The 18564-nt window shown below is 40.7% G+C and overlaps 2 protein-coding genes across 2 annotated transcripts; one reads left to right on the top strand and one right to left on the bottom strand.

The window, feature by feature from the left end:
• Positions 1-4283: 4283 nt before the first annotated feature.
• Positions 4284-9605, bottom strand: LOC135501515 (uncharacterized). The gene has a single exon (XM_064794055.1). It carries the CDS (start codon positions 9603-9605, stop codon positions 4284-4286), a length of 5322 nt encoding a protein of 1773 aa, XP_064650125.1.
• Positions 9606-11529: 1924 nt separating this feature from the next.
• LOC135500795 (protein TonB-like) lies at positions 11530-14680 on the top strand. Its single transcript, XM_064792812.1, has 2 exons — positions 11530-11794; positions 14400-14680. Exons 1-2 carry the CDS (start codon positions 11530-11532, stop codon positions 14678-14680), a joined length of 546 nt encoding a protein of 181 aa, XP_064648882.1.
• Positions 14681-18564: the final 3884 nt, after the last annotated feature.

Below are 18564 nucleotides of genomic sequence, written 5' to 3'. Positions count from 1 at the left end.
ATAAATAAACATCCTGATATTCCGACCTCAATTCGAAGGTATCAGAATGCCGTTACCCAAACACATACAAGACTAGATTTTGTAATAGGACCTTTCCTGTACATCATAGGGTCAGATAAGGTTCTAGATGTAGGTAAGATAGATAACTACAATAATAACATCTTGATAGCTCCAAGTAATGCTCGACCTGGTATTAACGATATCAATAAAAAGAAGATAGTAGTACCACCACTAATGGAAGGAGATAGCATAAATATCCTGATTATGATAGTTATTATGGAGGTATTGAACATTTGAACTATTTATTAAGATATCAGGGTATCGCTAGACTCTCAATACAGGAGGTTTTACTCCTCTAGTGCCCTAGTTTGGCACTGTTAGTGACAAACTTTGTCTTGAATTACTGTGCCGTACGGATCTGTGTGTGGGCAACACATACATGTCAGATGTACATGCATAGTCACGCATTCCAAGAGTCCGTCTACCGTCACGCATGAGTTATAATGAATGAGGATCAATCGAATCCGGCCGGGACGCCAGTGCAAAAGCAGGTTACACTGGAGAGATTCCAACAGACGCCAATTGAGAGTGATTCCGATAAGAAGAGAAAAAAACGACGATCGTTCCCCCGAGGAAGGGACTAATATTGAGAACAAACGATGGGCAAGATCTGACTCAGATAGTGAAAATATCGAAATGTCGAGTGACGTTGGAGAGGACGTCACTTTATGTGATCCAGTGTTGGCGTACATAGCGTTTGCCTCACAAAAGGGAGCAAGTGACAATATCAGAAAAGCAGCTGTGAAATACTTTTCAATGACACAGATCACGTATGCTAAATGCGCATTGTGGGAGAAGGCCGATCTCGAAATAATTGGCCCCCTCCAAACGAGGAGATCGACAAAGCATAGAGCTGAAGAGGAAGCGAACGTCATGGACATCTTAGCAGCATTAGCGAAACTCGATCGGGCGGACAAAACGCCAATGATAACTATCAGTGCTATGGACCTGGGAAAAATACCTAGGTCCCACCCGGAAGAATTGAACGATGTATCTCTCGCTGACCGAGTCGCAAGGCTCGAGAGAAAAAGTGAAAGGCTTGAGGAATGTGTAAACGATATGAAATCAAACAAGAAGAAAAGTGACGTAGGCCCAATTGGCCTGACAAAGGACGATCGCGATCTTACTAAAGTTCCTGAAGTGCGTGTCGAAGGTTCGATATGGGACGGCCAGACGTCCGGTACTTGGGCAGATCGGCTAAAATCGAATTCGGAAACCCAGGCAAATTCGTTCAGGCACAGTTACACCAACTCCCCTCGCCGCAATTCTACGAATATTGTACGTGGTGGTAGGGGGAGAGGGCGCGGGAGTCTAAGTCAGCAGACTTCCAATATGACGTATCTTGCAGCACAGCCGGTGCTGAAGTTAGGGGGTAGTTCCTCCTCGATAGATGCATGCAGTGTCGACTCCGAAGGTTTTCGGAAGCCACGTCACGAGGTTAAGAAACTCCAGCGGAAGGAAAAGAGGAAACAGAGTGTTATCACTGGAAAATCGTCCAGTTCTATGCAGATACGAGGAGGACCCGAGGCAGAACGTCATTTATTCATATCTCGTCTCCACAAGGACACAAAAGACGCCGAGCTTGAGAGACACATTTTGTCAAATGATTTCGATGTCAGGTCTCTTGAATGTATATCGCACCCAGACTCCAAATACAAGTCGTATAAGCTCTCCGTGCCGAAATCTCAGTACGGCAGACTTCTCGATGAGACAATCTGGCCCGAAGGGGTTCAGGTGAGAAAGTATGTGTATGTCCCGCCCCAGAGAGTGGCTGCGTCAAATAGCAAGGACGAATAATGGATATCACATTCTACTACTTTTTACTGTTTTTAATCATGGCAGTTGGTTCATCTGTTCAACACAAAATGACAGACAGAGTCGCCGCAGATCTTCAGAACACGGGAACTTTTGGCAATAGGCCTTGCAGATTATCTATTGCAACACACAACTCTCAGGGCTCAGGACCGGGGAGGATTGCATACATAAACGAACTACTGGAGAAACATTCTTTTGTGTTCGTGCAGGAGCATTGGCTGTTTATGAGTGAAATTTCGAGATATGAGAGTTTATTGGATAATGCCACGGTCTATGCCACTTCGGGCATGATCGAATCGGAATACCTTCGTGGGAGACCGTACGGTTGCGCAGCCATCGTATGGAGCAACTGCTTTAAACAGAAAGTCGTGCGCATACCAAGCGGGTCAAAAAGAGTTTGTGCTGTTTTTCTTGACAGTCAGAAGGCTTTACTGTGTTGTGTTTACATGCCAAACGAGAGAGAACATGTTGAATATAGAGAAGTGCTTGAGTATCTATCAGAATTACTTGTAAGGTATGATCCAAATAGAATTGTGATAGGTGGGGATTTCAATGTTGATATTACCAGAGCTGATGACACAAACCTTAGGGCATTTAAGAGCTTCATCGAAAGGGAATCGTTGCGCATTGGAACGGACTTCAAGGATGTTGATTACACATTTAAGAGTAAAATAAGCGGGGCAAGGTCGAAACTTGATTACTTTTTGGTATCTGAAGGTGTGTTTGATACACTATCGTTACATGAGGTCCACCACGACGTTGATAACACATCTGACCACTCAAGCCTGTCACTAATCTGTAATGTGCCGGTTGAGTTTGTCGAGGTTGAGGATAACTCTTATGTAAACGGTGGTCTCATGTGGTATAAAGCTTCTGACATTGAGATTGGAAATTATAAAGTAACATTAGATAGGTTAATACAGGGAATTCATATTCCTGATTCACTTACAGCCTGTGATAATTATTTCTGTGAAAATCATAAGAATGATGTGCTGACCATGGGCTTAGCTCGAAAATGCTGCACAACCATTCTTTCATGTAATATTTCTTTATTATCTTCCCATTTAGGTTAATTCAGATTGACTGCAAAATACAAATTTAAGCAACCATGAGTGATAGAAAACTCATTATACAACAAGATTTTTACAATTAGTTCAACAACTCAAATAAAGAGGGCGCTGTGAACGTCATGTATTTTGCATCAGTGATCTATCAATGGCAAAACACGGCAACCAAATATGCCAGCATCACCAAGTAAGAAGCTACACTAAGCTTGGGAATGAAACCCAAGTCAATTGCATGCACAACAATAGCAGCCTAGTTCACTATCAATACTGTCAACACACAAAGCAGCCATTATAGCTGGAAGATGACCCATATACGCCCCCTTGTCTTGCACAACACATACAACTTGAAACACCAATTAAACATTGTAGTCATCAAACTAAGACCAAGCATGGGATAAGGATAACTCCAGAATAGCATTGAATGTGTTGTTACCTTCATGGAAATTAATGCTTCATAGCCAAATTATTGCTTAACAGACCCATTCATATAACTAGTTGTGCTAGACTACACACACATACGTGTAAGCATCTTTAAGACAATGGCTGAATCTTCAACCCTCAGTTTAACTCCATAAGGCACTCAAAACTAAACAAGAAGTACATCAAATATCACCTACCGAAACTTCAGTCCTATTTAATCTTCATGGCCTGGCACTTAACATTATTTACTACAAGCTTTATCACCATTTCTCAGTTGAAATCGACACAAGGTACGGGCTCTGATGCTCTTTGATGCTTGACGCAGACTCTTATGGGACCAACGACCTGTGTCTCACCTTGATTCTAAAGATAGGCTTGACCTAAAGACAGTGACCCGGGTGCATATGAAAATGTTTGTAAATAAAACCAAGAGTAGAGTTTTGGCCGTAACATCCCGGCCCCTTAATTGCGAAGTAGCGGCTTCGAAGCAATTACTATCCAATTACATTTTTCAAAAAGGCCTAAACTAAATGGTTAATAAACACCTGACCACTACTACAAGCTCACAATACTAAATGAGTCCTAGGGTTTCCTTTAACTAAACAAAATGTCAATAATCATCAAATTGTCTCTCGAGAGCATTTTCTCCTGGTGAGTCTCTTTTACGTGATGCAAATCGTGGACCTCCATTTGTGGCTTGGTCATCTAACATGTCGTCCATCTACCATAGGTACCAATGCTGGCTTCTCAGAGGGATGAGACTTGAGACATCGTAACCCAGATGCTGGAGAGCTTAACGGGAACTAAACCTTGCTCAAGGGAACCCGTAGGCTACAGAGGGAAGGAGTTGCCTCACATGTGCTCCTTTGGCAGACGGCTGTGAAGCTAGCCTACCCTGTTACCCTTCTTGAGTCTTCTTGGCTACGTCTCTTCAGCAATTGGAAGCTCATCTTCTCCTTTGTTACCTTCTACTAGAAGACATAGCTTGGCAATAGGCCTTTCCAAGAGAGAGTGAGATGTGCGTACGCTGGCTGATCGCACGTGACCACTGCCGTCGATTTTGACTGATTCGACTTTCGCGAGCAACCATGAATTCCTAGGTGCCGAATTCTCAATTACGAGCACGACATCTCCAGGCTCTACATTTTTCGATGTTCTCCTCCACTTATGTCTCTCTTGTAGGGTTGGTAGGTACTCTGAATACCAGCGCTTCCAAAATGCGTCAGCCAGAAACTGCATTTGTCGCCAGCGTCTCTTAGCATAACAAGCCTTCCTATCAAAGAGGCCGGGCGGTAGGTTGGCCTCACACCTCATTGTCAGTAGCGTGTTTGGTGTCAATGGTCTTAGATCGCTTGGGTCTTCTGAAGTCTGTGTTAGCGGTCTGCTGTTGATGATGTTCTCGACTTCGCAGAATAATGTCGTGAGACCCTCATCATCGACTTTAATGACTTGTTCTTGCAGGAGTGAGAACAGGATTTTCCTGATCGTCCGTATTTGCCTCTCCCATGCACCACCAAAGTGAGAGGCAGCTGGTGGATTGAACTCCCAGGTTACGCCTTTCTGGAGCAGCCAGGTGGCTATGCGATCGTTGTTCCAGCACTTGATGGAATCTTGCAGCTCTCTCTTGGCCCCAACCAAGTTAGTGCCATTATCTGAGCGAATGACCTTAGGAGCTCCCCTTCTAGCCATGAATCTCCTTATTGCCTGAATACAGGAACTGGTGTCGAGCGTATGAGCTAATTCTATGTGGACTGCTCTGATGGCAAAGCAGGTGAATACAACTCCATACCTCTTGTAAACGCTTCGGCCTCCCATCACCTCAAAGGGGCCAAAATAATCCATCCCAATTCTTGTGAATGGTGGTTCCTCTCCGATCACCCTGTCTATTGGTAGGTTTGCCATTTTCTGTTCCAAAGCTTTGGCCCTGTAGCGACGGCATATGACGCATTTGGCGATGAACTGCTTTATAAGGCTGATGGCTCCCGGTATCCAATACCTCTCTCTTAGGTTCGTAAGGACCGCACCTCTACCCAGGTGACCAACATCTCTGTGAATCCTCTCAATTATCCTGGTGGCGATTAGGGACTGCTTTGGAATCAGTATCGGATGTTTCTGTTGATATGACAAGGCTGGTGCTCTACTCAGTCGGCTCTCGACCCGAAGAATTCCATCTTCCATAAGCGGGTCTAGATTCTGAATGAGGCTGGACCGTCGGAGCTCTATACCCTTTTCAATGGCGTTGATCTCATCCGAGAAGAAGCTCTTCTGTTCATGTTGTATGATTTTCCTTTCGGCTTCTTCAAGGTCATTTACAGTGGGATCAGCTTGCCTGTCCTCTCCCGTCTGTGTTGTTCTCCACTTCAGCATTCGGGCGACAGCTCCTTTGATTACTGGCCATCTGGAGACTCTTTCAAATAGACTAGCCAATGGTGTACTATCGACGATAGTTGCATTCACTGCGGATTTAGACTCTTTCCGTATTTCAGGATCCTCCTCTGTGGTTGCATCTGCATCAAAACTGAACTTTGGCCACTCGTCCGGGGGCTTCAGCAAGAAGTCTGGTCCACCCGTCCATCTACCATTCTCAAGGAACTGGTTGACTGGAAGGCCTCTTGAGGCATCATCTGCTGGATTTTCACTAGTGGGAACATGGTACCACTGTTCAATTGGTGATCCCTCGTTGATAACAGCAATTCTGTTTGCCACAAATGTTTTGAAGCGACTTGTCTTGTTCCTTATATAGCGTAACACTGCGGTACTGTCCGTCCAGAAGTATGTGGCATCCACTGGATAGTCGAGCTCTTTCAGGATGAGGTGGTTCATCCTTACGGCGGTGACTGCAGCAGCCAGTTCTAATCTAGGGATGGTGTTTTTCTTGAGTGGGGCTACTCTTGCCTTGCCTAACAGAAGAGCACAATGGACGTTTCCCCTGGTATTTTCTAGCCTGATGTAGGAGGCGGTACCATACCCAACTTCGCTGGCATCTGCGAAATGATGGAGCTGGCTTGAGCTCACATCTCCAAAGTCCAGTGGCTTCATACACCTTTGTACGACATGGTTCTCCAATTTTGGTAGGTCCTGTATCCATATTTGCCATTTCTGGAGGTCTGCTCCGGATATTTCTTGGTCCCAATCGAGGCCCTTATGACAAAGACTCTGTAGCAGAATATTTGCTGGTAGGATGAATGGAGCTGCAAGACCAAGGGGATCATAGACTGAGCTTATGATTGAGAGAATTCCTCTTCTGTTTGCTTGGCGATCTTGGATATTTATCTGGAAACTGAAGGAATCTGTCTCAACTTGCCAGGTGACTCCTAAGGTACGCTCAGTCGGCAAGTCGTCTTCATCTAAGTTTAGAGTCTTGGCACCCTTGCTTCTTTCCTCCGTCGGCACGAAATCCAAAACGCTTCGTCTGTTGCTGAGCCACTTTGTCAGCTTAAAACCCCCTTCTTGGCAGATTTTTCTTAACTCTTTGATGAGTGCCACTGCCTTTGCTTCAGATTCAATGGACTCGAGACAATCATCGACATAGAAGCTTCTCAGCATGGCATTGATCGTCTCAACTTGGTAGCCTTCTTTGTGGTCCTTTGCTGTCCTTTGTAGAGCCAGATTGGAGCAGCTTGGGGACGACACTGCTCCAAACAAGTGAACCTTCATGCGGTATGCCTTCGGTTTTGCTTCTAAGCTCCCATCAGGCCACCATACGAATCTCAAGTAGTTCCTATCTTCTTCAGCTACATGAACCTGGTAGAACATCTTCTCGATGTCAGCTAGGATGGCAACTGGATGACGACGGAATCTTAGAAGAACACCAACCAGGTTGTTCGTAAGGTTGGGGCCCTGAAGTAGTACATCATTAATAGATATTCCAGCATACTTTGCTGAGCAATCAAAGACTACTCGTATCTTTTCAGGCTTTCTTGGGTGGTACACCCCATGGTGGGGGATGTACCACACTTTACCGTCATCTGGATTTAATTCATCTGCTGGGACTTCTTCGGCATATCCCTTGTTGATAATCTCATGCATAAAAACTCTGTAATCTTGGTGGAACTTGGAATTCCGGCTCATCTTGTTTTTGAGGCAGGAAAGACGCTGCATGGCCTGGGTGTAGTTGTTCGGTAGTCGGATATCTTCTCTTCGAAAGGGTAGCTTCATTTCATAATGACCATCTTTAACATGAATGGATTCTTCCATCAACTCCATAAACTGCTTGTCCTCCTGTGAAAACTTAGTTTCTTCTATTCCCTTCTCAGGAAAATCTAGATTGATGGAGCTTCTCACTAGTCTGTCTAGCTTTTCTAGCTCTTCGACTGCTGTGACTTCAACATGGTTTACTGGATGGCCGATATCTGGTCTGTTGCAGCTACTGCGAACTACATTCCAGGTAACCCAACCGAGTCGCGTCTTAACGGCATGAGTACTTCCTGGTGGACCTGTGAGGGACTTCAGAGGTGAATAGGCATCCGGAACTCCGTTTCGTATCAGGAGGCCGACCTCGCTTGTGATAACTGGAAGATTCACCTCATTCAATTGGGGCCACTTGATTATGTCTTCCTGCTTTGGGATATGACGGGACGACACTGGGATGCTGTCCTTCGTGTACAATTTAGAAATGTCCACAGAGCTATGGCCTTCGATGTCACAAACCTCCAGGTCTTTGACAACATACGTCTGCATTGTATGCTCTGTTCCCATGGTATCTAGAGTAATCCTTGTCTTCCTCCCACCGGCCCCTAGTTTCCTCATTAACTCCTCTGAACAAAAGTTGACGGTACTGCCGGGATCTAGGAAGGCGTATGTGTCTATAGTTCTGTAGCTGCTCTTGAGCTTGACCTTGACTGGTATAATAGCCATGGTAACTTCTGGATCACTTTCTGTTGCTGCAAAGTTCACAGTAGGCTTGGATGGTGCCGTTTCTATCTTCCTTTCTTCTGTTTTGGTGGATGGCTGGTATGGACGTTCTCCATCCATATGCAAGACCGTTGGATGGCGCTTCTGACAATGGCTACACGTTAGCCGCGTTCTACATTCCTTACTCCTGTGACCTAATTTTAGGCATCCAAAACATGCTCGCTTTGCCTTCACGATCTCGACTCTTTCGCACGTGGGTAAAGCAGCAAAGGCGTCACATCGATCAATGCTGTGTTGTGGGTTTGCGCAGTGGAGGCATTGCTTCTTGGGTATCGGAGTTGTTGGAGTTGTTGTGGCAAAGGCTCCCTTGGCTCGGAACCTTCCCTGGACCGGCGCTGGCTTCCCACCTCTAGGAGCTTCTTTATTCCTTCCGTCTTCCTTTGCAAGTGCTGCACGGCCCCAGACCGGGTCGATGGACTTATTGGCTTCCTTCTTAACAAAGGCGACTAGGTTCTCAAATCTCACGATGCCTTTCCTTTCTTTAATTGTGCCGACTATGTTTCTCCATCTGTCGTGAAGATAGTATGGGAGCTTGCGCACCAGCTTTGTGAGGTTGTCTGGATATTCCAAAATTTTGATTGATCCATCAACTTGGACCGCATTCTCACATTCTGCTAAAAATATTGAGAATTCATCTAGACCTCTGGCGTCGTCAGCCTTGACCATTGGCCATTCTAGGGCCTTCTTTATGTAGGCATGTGCTATTCTTTCTGGGTCACCATAGCGTTCTTCTAACTCCTTAAGGGCACCTTGGTAACCGTTGTTAGCATCAATACATGCATAGCCTATGACAATCCGATTAGCTTCGCCACTCGTGTACTGTTCAAGGTAATTTATCATTTCTTCGCTATCGATGGTGTTGGCCACAATGCGGGAATTAAATTGTCTCAGAAAACGTCTGTATTCCAGAGGGTCTCCTGAGAATTTCTTGATGTCTGACTGTGGCTTTTTCATCTCCTGTATCATTGTTACAAGTACATCATTAGATGCCGTCTGGGTAGCTGGTGGAGGATAGTAATAGGTAGTTCCATTGTGGTGAAAGTTTTCAAGGGCTCGTGGTGTGTGAATTTCGTCTGTGTGTGTTCGATTTGGAGCGAATGTTTTTGCAGACTCTCTCAGTGGAGCTCGATCAGCTTTGATAGGGCTGGCACACTGCGAATGGTCCCTGGGCTCTTGCTCTGCCAACTTGATTTCCGCCATGGAAGCCTGGTAACTCCCTGACTCCAGCTGAGTCAACACCTTGGCCTTGGCATTGGAGATGGCCAACTCCGTATCTATTTCGATTTTTCCTCCTGAAGCTTTAACTGTGCCTCCTCCATCACTAGTCATAACTTTGCCTGTTCCAAGACCTGACGCTTCTTCAGACCGGCTGCTTTAGCTGAAAGCTCAATAATCTTATGCTCTTCTTGGGCCCGAGCAACAGAGATGGAACTTACTGAAGTTCTTGACACCAGTGATCCCCAAGATCCAATCTGGGAAACGCTATCACCAGGGCCTATGTCTGTACTAACGTCTTGTTCCTTTATCCATGACCTCATTTCCTTTCTGAAATTACTATATCGGTCCTTTGCATATTGTTTAAAGGTGGCTTTGTCCTGCTTCTGCAAATCATGTGGTAATACCTCATTGTATGACTCATAACTACTCAAACATTCTTTGTAGTCCACCCTCCAGTTCTTGTACCCTTCCGCTATAATGGAAGGAGAGGCCCCTGCTTCAAGAAGATCTTTAATACCTGAGACACCCTTGGTAGTCTTTTCTAAAACCTTATTTAAGTTTCCTGCCCTTAACTCTTTCGAATATTCGGCACCTTTCTCTGTTGGCTTTCGGGCCCTCAGGCTTCTTCCCTTAGCATCAAAATTTAAAGCCATACCTGTTGTGAGTACCAATCCTTTCTTCAAACCAGTTTCGTCAATGATGTGCTGACCATGGGCTTAGCTCGAAAATGCTGAACAACCATTCTTTCATGTAATATTTCTTTATTATCTTCCCATTTAGGTTAATTCAGATTGACTGCAAAATACAAATTTAAGCAACCATGAGTGATAGAAAACTCATTATACAACAAGATTTTTACAATTAGTTCAACAACTCAAATAAAGAGGGCGCTGTGAACGTCATGTATTTTGCATCAGTGATCTATCAATGGCAAAACACGGCAACCAAATATGCCAGCATCACCAAGTAAGAAGCTACACTAAGCTTGGGAATGAAACCCAAGTCAATTGCATGCACAACAATAGCAGCCTAGTTCACTATCAATACTGTCAACACACAAAGCAGCCATTATAGCTGGAAGATGACCCATATACGCCCCCTTGTCTTGCACAACACATACAACTTGAAACACCAATTAAACATTGTAGTCATCAAACTAAGACCAAGCATGGGATAAGGATAACTCCAGAATAGCATTGAATGTGTTGTTAACTTCATGGAAATTAATGCTTCATAGCCAAATTATTGCTTAACAGACCCATTCATATAACTAGTTGTGCTAGACTACACACACATACGTGTAAGCATCTTTAAGACAATGGCTGAATCTTCAACCCTCAGTTTAACTCCATAAGGCACTCAAAACTAAACAAGAAGTACATCAAATATCACCTACCGAAACTTCAGTCCTATTTAATCTTCATGGCCTGGCACTTAACATTATTTACTACAAGCTTTATCACCATTTCTCAGTTGAAATCGACACAAGGTACGGGCTCTGATGCTCTTTGATGCTTGACGCAGACTCTTATGGGACCAACGACCTGTGTCTCACCTTGATTCTAAAGATAGGCTTGACCTAAAGACAGTGACCCGGGTGCATATGAAAATGTTTGTAAATAAAACCAAGAGTAGAGTTTTGGCCGTAACATCTGATATTGAACTCTTGTACCAGCACATTGTTGATGCATGTGTATCTGCAGCGGATAATACTATCCCACGACGTACCTGTGGGACCAAAGCGACTGATTGTCAACAACGTCAGCAAGGGTGGAACGAAATAGTTAAGCCTGCCAGAGACAAGGCCATTTTCTGGCACAATATTTGCAAAAGTATAGGGGCACCGAGACATGGTGTTGTCGCTGACATCAGAAGAACAACCCGTGCTAAATATCACTACGAGGTGAGAGCTCTCAAGAAAGCTCAAAAACAAGCTGACAGCAACCGCTTAGCCGAATCACTTGCTGAGTCCGATAGTCAGTCGTTTTGGTCCAGAGTGAATAGGATGACGAGTAAATCATCTTCTTGTGCCAAAATGGTGGATGATAAGGTCGATAAGATCGAGAGAGCGAATGTTTTTGCTGAAAAGTATGAGAGACTGTATTCCTCGGTCTCGTATGAAGAGAATGAAATGAGGGCACTGATGGAGGATATAAATGCTAGGATTGGGTCCCCTGAACACGGGGATAAATGTGGAAATCACGTTGTAACTACGAACGAAGTGAAGAATGCAATCCTGCTTCTGAATAAAGGGAAGCATGGGGGTGATCATTCTCTTTATACGGACCATTTTATCAACAGTAATGATTCACTTAAGGAGAAACTGGCCATACTTTTCAGCGCAATGATTGTTCATGCTTATGTACCTTTGCATATGAAAGAGTCCACGATATTGCCAATTCCAAAAGATAAACGTAAATCACTGTGTAACTCAGACAACTACAGAGGGATTGCTCTGAGCAGCATTTTAGGAAAGGTACTAGATAATATTCTGCTTGTAAAATACAAAGACGTGTTCTCATCCAGTAGCATGCAGTTTGGTTTCAGAAAGAAAATGTCCACTACTCAATGTACCTTCGTATTGAACGAAACAATACAGTATTACAGAAACAGAGGGTCTGGGGTGTATACTATGCTACTTGATGCATCCAAGGCATTCGACAGGGTGAACTATATCAAACTTTTCAAACTTTTGTTAAAAAAAGGGTGCTGCCCTCTAGATGCGAGATTCCTGGCGGTGTTATACACGGAACAAAACGTAAGCGTGTCATGGAATGGAAAAAAGAGTGCCACATTTGGAGTGAGAAATGGTGTGAAACAGGGCGGAGTTTTCTCCCCTATACTTTTTTGTATGTACATTGATGAGCTGTTAGAGAGACTTAAAAGTGTTGGTTTTGGGTGTTACATTGGTTCGATGTTTATGGGTGTTTTAGCATACGCGGATGACATTTTAATTTGCCATATATGACCCACAGGAACCTGCTTCCTCTGATCTGTGTTGATACACCATTTGACATACAGCTGTACGCACGCTTCGTTAAATTCATGTACTCGGTTCTAAATAGCGAAAACGAGCTTGTTAGGAGATGTGGCCAGTTGGCACTCGAGGGTAGTAGATCTACGGTATCAAAACACATTGCAATACTATGTGAGAAAGCGAACTGTTGTAGAGATGACGTATGTAATGTAGATGTAAGACGACTTGAAAATGTAGATCAGTCAGTCAAGGACAATGCGGGTGTTATAAGAGACTTGGTCATTATGAAGGAAGAAAGGAACTTTGAAATTCTGGAGAAGGAAGAGATTGAGTTTATCTTGGCTGATCTGTGTGTGTGGTAGGGTAAATATCAAGGTGTAAAGACAATTTTGTCTTGTTCTGTTCTCTTTTGTTGTAGCACATCACTTTGTATCTGCACTTGCACCTTTTGATTGTACTTGTTAGTACGAATAAAGAACTATAATAATAAGAAAATAAAGGTTAAGTCTAATGTTGAGAAAGTTAAGGATCCTCCTTTTAAGACCCCTGTAGGAGAAAATAGACAAAATGATACTAGTACTAGTACTAATGTTCCTATCAAGAAGGATACTGTTACTCACGTTGCTATCAAACTGGATTATGACACACATAATGTAATTAAGTACACACTGTTTGGTAGTCTTGGAGCATTGTTTACTTTTATGATCAGATAATCTCTGATTACATAATTTCTGATTACATAATTTCAGAAATAATAAATATGGCTGAGGGAGGAGAAGGGTTTTAAATGAAGGAACAGTACAGGATTCCAAAATCTAATATTCGTGATGAAAGTATGGGTACCAGTAATTTAAATAAAAATCGTGATACTAGTGATACAACAACTTTCAACACTGGTGCAAGTAACAGAAGTAATTTAACTACAGAGACTTCATTCTCTAAACCAGAAAGAGAAAGAGGTTTTACAAAATATCTTGTGATAAAATAATTAATTTACACAGAAATTGACTCTAAACTTGAAAAAGTATTAAAAGGAACAGAATGGAATTATGATCATAATAAACTGAGTAATCTAGCACCACGTGTTATTTATGTTGAAAATAATAATAAACTTTATTATTTACCTGACTACGATGAAATCTCTAGTTTTACTCCTGATCAAAAAAATTTAAGTTGAAATTAATAAAAACACTAAAAGGTGAAAAACTGGCAATTCCTTTAACATGTGGTAGTAAAGGAAAGTTATATGCTGAAAGTACATTAAAACAAGAATTGGATGTAAATTTTGCTAACAAGATTAAAGGAATGATTCAACCAGATTCAAGACCATATGTTCTAGGTGAAACAAGAGTGCCTATGGAAGGACCAGCATCTGTAAGATAATATCAGTTAGTACAATAATCTGAGGTTAGAGCTTGATTAGAACTACAGTAATTGAAAAAATTACTCAAACAGATAAACCCGTAAAATATTTGTTAGATTCCAATGAATAAGAACTTAGGGCATTGGGTTTTAGTGGTCAAGAAACTAGAGAAATATCAAAGTCAAAATATTGCTGGAATAAAAGCTGAAAAAGACATGCAGATATTTGAACTACAATCGCAGAAAAATGAACTACAAAGACAAATAAAAGAATTAGATAAAGAACTAGGAGGGTATGATGCAGAAAAAGAAGAAGAACAAGAAGTGTTAAGAAATAGAATAAAAGAAGTAGAAGAGCAAATTAGAAGAAGAAAAGAAAAACGTATTTAGGATAGAAAATGAAAGAGAGAGACAAATTGAAAAATTCAAACCTTTAACACTTAATGTTTTGAGGAAACCAGATTCAAGGATTCATTTGAAAGATAGAATTAGGTTACTTTTTAAATTGGAAGGTATTACCATTGGTGCCATGTTAATAGTTTTAAGTATGATAATATCAACTCTAGCTTTATCTATCAGTAATTCTCTGAGTAAAGTAGTTAACCCAAACCCTGATAGTAAAACAACAAAACCTAAACCTGAAGAGAAACCTAAACCTAAACCTAAACCTAAACCTAAACCTAAACCTAAACCTAAACCTAAACCTAAACCTAAACCTGAACCTAAACCAGAACCTAAACCAGAACCTATACCAGAACCTAAACCAGAACCTAAACCAGAACCGGAACCTAAACCTGAACCAGAACCTAAACCTGAACCAGAACCAGAACCAGAACAAACAATTTAAGACAGAGTAAAAGAAAGACTCAAGAAGTTTGCTGATGGGCTTATGGAACTGGCTAAGAAATCAGTAGCTGCTTTACCGTGGATAATCGGTCTATTGTCTCATTCCTATTGAAATCAGCGGCCAGTGTTGTCAGTTTTTCTGGCTGAATACATGATCATAGTATTTTTTATTATCACTACCTCAATAATCTATGGATTGATAGAGGGAGTTAAAGCAGTAAAGAAACGTATAAGAAGTAAGAAGTAATATTGAATTTTACATTAATAATGAATAGAATGGCAACAGGTGATTACTAAACACTGATAGAGCACATACGATTCCACTTGGTTTGACGGCTGATAGACAACATCACATCATCACTCATAACCCCTCAACTGCTAATCCAAAAGAAACAATGTATGTTAGAATACCGGCATTCTTTGTACCAACATCTCTTTATCTTTCTGCTGATGTCACCATTTTCGGGGATTCCAAAAACAGTGTGGTTAATAACCTTGGTAGAAACTTGATATCAAAGATGGAAATTAAGTGAGGAACAGAACAGATATGTGATCTAAACGAATACAGTCATTATTTGACATTTAAAGATTTGTGGTTAACAGAAGAGGAAAGAATCGATAGGGTGTTTCAAGGTTATTAATCAGACAATCTAAGGAAGTTAAGGTCTGGTGTAACTGAAGCTATTGTCACTGGTGATAATGGTGATGAAAGGACACTTAAGAAAGTGTTCGGCACCAAATACAAGATACCATTAGATTTTGAACTATTCTACACCCATGCTCCATTTTACAAGTTTCCAATTTCCAAGGATGTGATTATTGAGATTACATGTACATTAGTAAGGAGGAAATAATAGTAACAGACGAAACTGTAGCCATGAACTACAAACTTGAAAATATCTGTTTTGAGTACAACACAGTGACTAACAAGATGACTGCAAGTCAACTGAGTATCAGGTACAACTCTGGATTTTCAATCTTTTACAATTGAGTTGACCATTTCAAGACAGCCAATGTTACTTCAAATGAAACGTTAATAAACGAGAATATTAATTTTCCAAGGATGTCAATTAAAGGCATATTGCTTCTATTCGTGTCTGATTATGCCGATTGATCTAGAGTTTCTGAGATGTTTGGAAACCCAAATATTACTAAAATACAGATTACAATAGAGGGTGTTTCTAATCAAGTGTTCCCAGAAGGAATGAGAGTGATGGATCAATGGGATGAGATCAAGAAACACTTCATGTCTGAGGATTTGAAGAAAACTCATGACTGTTACATGACGATGGAGAATCACTACGGGTTGTGGTTGGACTTGAGAACCACAGAAGACAATCGTCTACACGGATCTGGTAAAAGATTTCTGAACACAAAGGATGGAATCCAGTTGTCTCTTACGAAGAAAGCTGGTAAGGGACCATACAAAATGCATATATTCGTGGTTTCTGATACCCAGGTAAACATAAGTAACAAGTATCAAATAGCATCTTTACAGCATTAGGACTTCGTCCTTAGCAACAAAGATGCTAATTTTTGATAATTTTATCTATTAAATGAAAGGAGAAGATATTCAAAGAATATTTTCATCAATATTTAATTCAATACTTAATTTTTTTAAATGTGGTTATGTTTTAAAAATACCAGCAGTGATTTTCTCTACCTTATCAAAATATTTTGTTAATATCAAGATAGACTCACCAAGTGATGGTACATTAACACCTTGGGTGCTGAGCGTTTTTCCTAGTTTTCGCCTGTTTGCTAAGGTTACGCCACTTTTTACCGTTTTTCAAAGAATTAATAAAAATAGAAATAATAAAGATATCTACCTGAAACTTTCTGTGTTGTTTCTTCTGTCCTTAGTCCTAATCATAGTATTGTCGGTTTGAGTGGTAGGCCTCAAAGCATTTTCCCTTGTGTAGTGGAACTTGGCACTTTTTGCAAAAATATCGAGTTTCTTTGCGTTCCCCATTGTATTCAATTCTATAGATCACATGGATCGTCTGCGAACCTAAAAATAACTCCAGCCTATTGTGTGATCTCGGTGGAACTGTAGCAGATGACATAGTGGAGGGGAGATTGCTTTCGTCATCACTGGGCGGGAGATTTGAATCTTGGCGGATATCTCTGTCATATAGCGCCCAAGCGTATACATGATGAGGTCGCGGAGATCTCCGTCATTTGGCACCGAAGGTGTTAAAGGCTGTAATTAAACTAACTTTAATTTTTATCCATTTATTGATAATCTTCATTATCCTAATAATCTTACAAATTTAAGAATAACAAATGAAAGATTATGAATCATTATTTCATTCTTTGGAAAATGGTTTAAGTTTAACAATACCATTAGTGCTCAATTCTTACTTATTGAAATGTTTTTTTAATATCAAGATAGACTCACCAAGTGATGGTACATTAAGTGCTGTACTTAAACTAACTCTAATGTTTTTTATTTTTAATCTTAATAAGCTTTTTTTAAATTTAAGAATAATAAAAATGAAAAAGATTTTCTAGATTGTTTGAAGATTATGAATCATTAATTCACTCTAATGTTTGCTCTTAAGATTCATAGATTAATCTTTAAAAAAAATTTTAAATTAATAAATGAAAGATAGATGTTATTATCGTCCAGATTATCAAGCTTTTTATGAAGATTATCAATCATTAATTCATGCTTTCGAAATTGGTTGTTACTCTTACTTATCAAAACGTATTTTTATAGTCAAGATAGACTCACCAAGTGATGGTACATTAAGTGCTGTACTTAAACTAACTTTAATTTTATCTCTTACTACTTTAACTTTTTATTTCATAAGATTGAAATTTACAAATATGGCTTATGATAAAAATCATAAAAATATTTTTTTTTTTACAGTTTTCTAGTAATAGTTTTCTAGTAATAATAAATGGAATAAGGAAAGAAAAATGTCGTCAATACACTTTATAAAAGTTTACTAATATCTGCATTAACAATTGCTTACTCAATGTTACTAAAAAGATTATTTAGAGTTAACATTGGTTCCCCTAGAAATCGTAGCATAGAAGATTTACTTAAACTGACTGGAATTGTATCTGTTAGTAATGGAACAATATATACCTTTACGGTCAAGCAATAGTACCTAGAAAAGTAATTAAAAATGACGATTAACACTAAACATAATTAACTTACTGAAATGAAAACTGTGTTAAACATTGATTCTAGAGACTACCCAGAACAGAGTTCAAGTGATTTAGTTATTAATCCCAACAAAGAAATTCAGAATGCATCTAGTATTAGTTTAACTTATGCAGGAATACCTTGTTCCCTTCACAACATAAGTGAAGCTAGGAAGAATAACAAAATCAAGTTAAGGGATAAATACATGACACTTATTACAATACCTGATGGTCTTTATGACCTAGAAAAATTTTCAAAAGCATTTTCATATCAATTGAAAGAACACGTCTTCAGTAGAAATGCTGTTAGCATAAGTGAACTATAAGAACAAGAGGTAAGAGAAATTCGACATTCGTGAGCCGCGTCTTGGGTTCGTTTCGAAAATTATAGGACTTTCGTAAAACGCAGTTTTGGTTCTCTTCATTTCGGAAGAATTCGTTGAACCACTCGGTCCTTACCAGTATTCCGGTAGCGCGGGCTAATATAGAATCGATGGACTGTACCTTGAGATAGGCATTTATATCCAGATAGCATCGCTTGTGATGAACATTCGTATTAGTAAAATAGAAGGTTCATTAGGTGGAGTATGCTTGGACTCGTCGTGTTAAAACACCTCTCGTGAAGTAATAGAATCGGCCCGTAGGGGTGATCGAGATCGAAGCTTAGCTAGCAGACGAACAAAAGGTGTAAATATGTTTTGGTGTTGAAGAAAGGCGTTTTAAATCTAC

The sequence above is a fragment of the Lineus longissimus genome, chromosome 1 (genome assembly GCF_910592395.1).
Source record: "Lineus longissimus chromosome 1, tnLinLong1.2, whole genome shotgun sequence".
NCBI classification, from domain to species: Eukaryota; Metazoa; Nemertea; class Pilidiophora; order Heteronemertea; family Lineidae; genus Lineus; species Lineus longissimus.
This window is presented reverse-complemented; position numbering and strand designations above follow the sequence as displayed.

Coding starts and splice junctions, on each gene's coding strand:
- LOC135500795 (XM_064792812.1), top strand. CDS start 11,530: ATGGTGGATGATAAGGTCGATAAGATCGAGAGAGCGAATGTTTTTGCT. Junction 11,795..14,399: donor TACGGACCATTTTATCAACA/GTAATGATTCAC, acceptor TATCAACTCTAG/CTTTATCTATCAGTAATTCT.
- LOC135501515 (XM_064794055.1), bottom strand. CDS start 9,605: ATGACTAGTGATGGAGGAGGCACAGTTAAAGCTTCAGGAGGAAAAATC.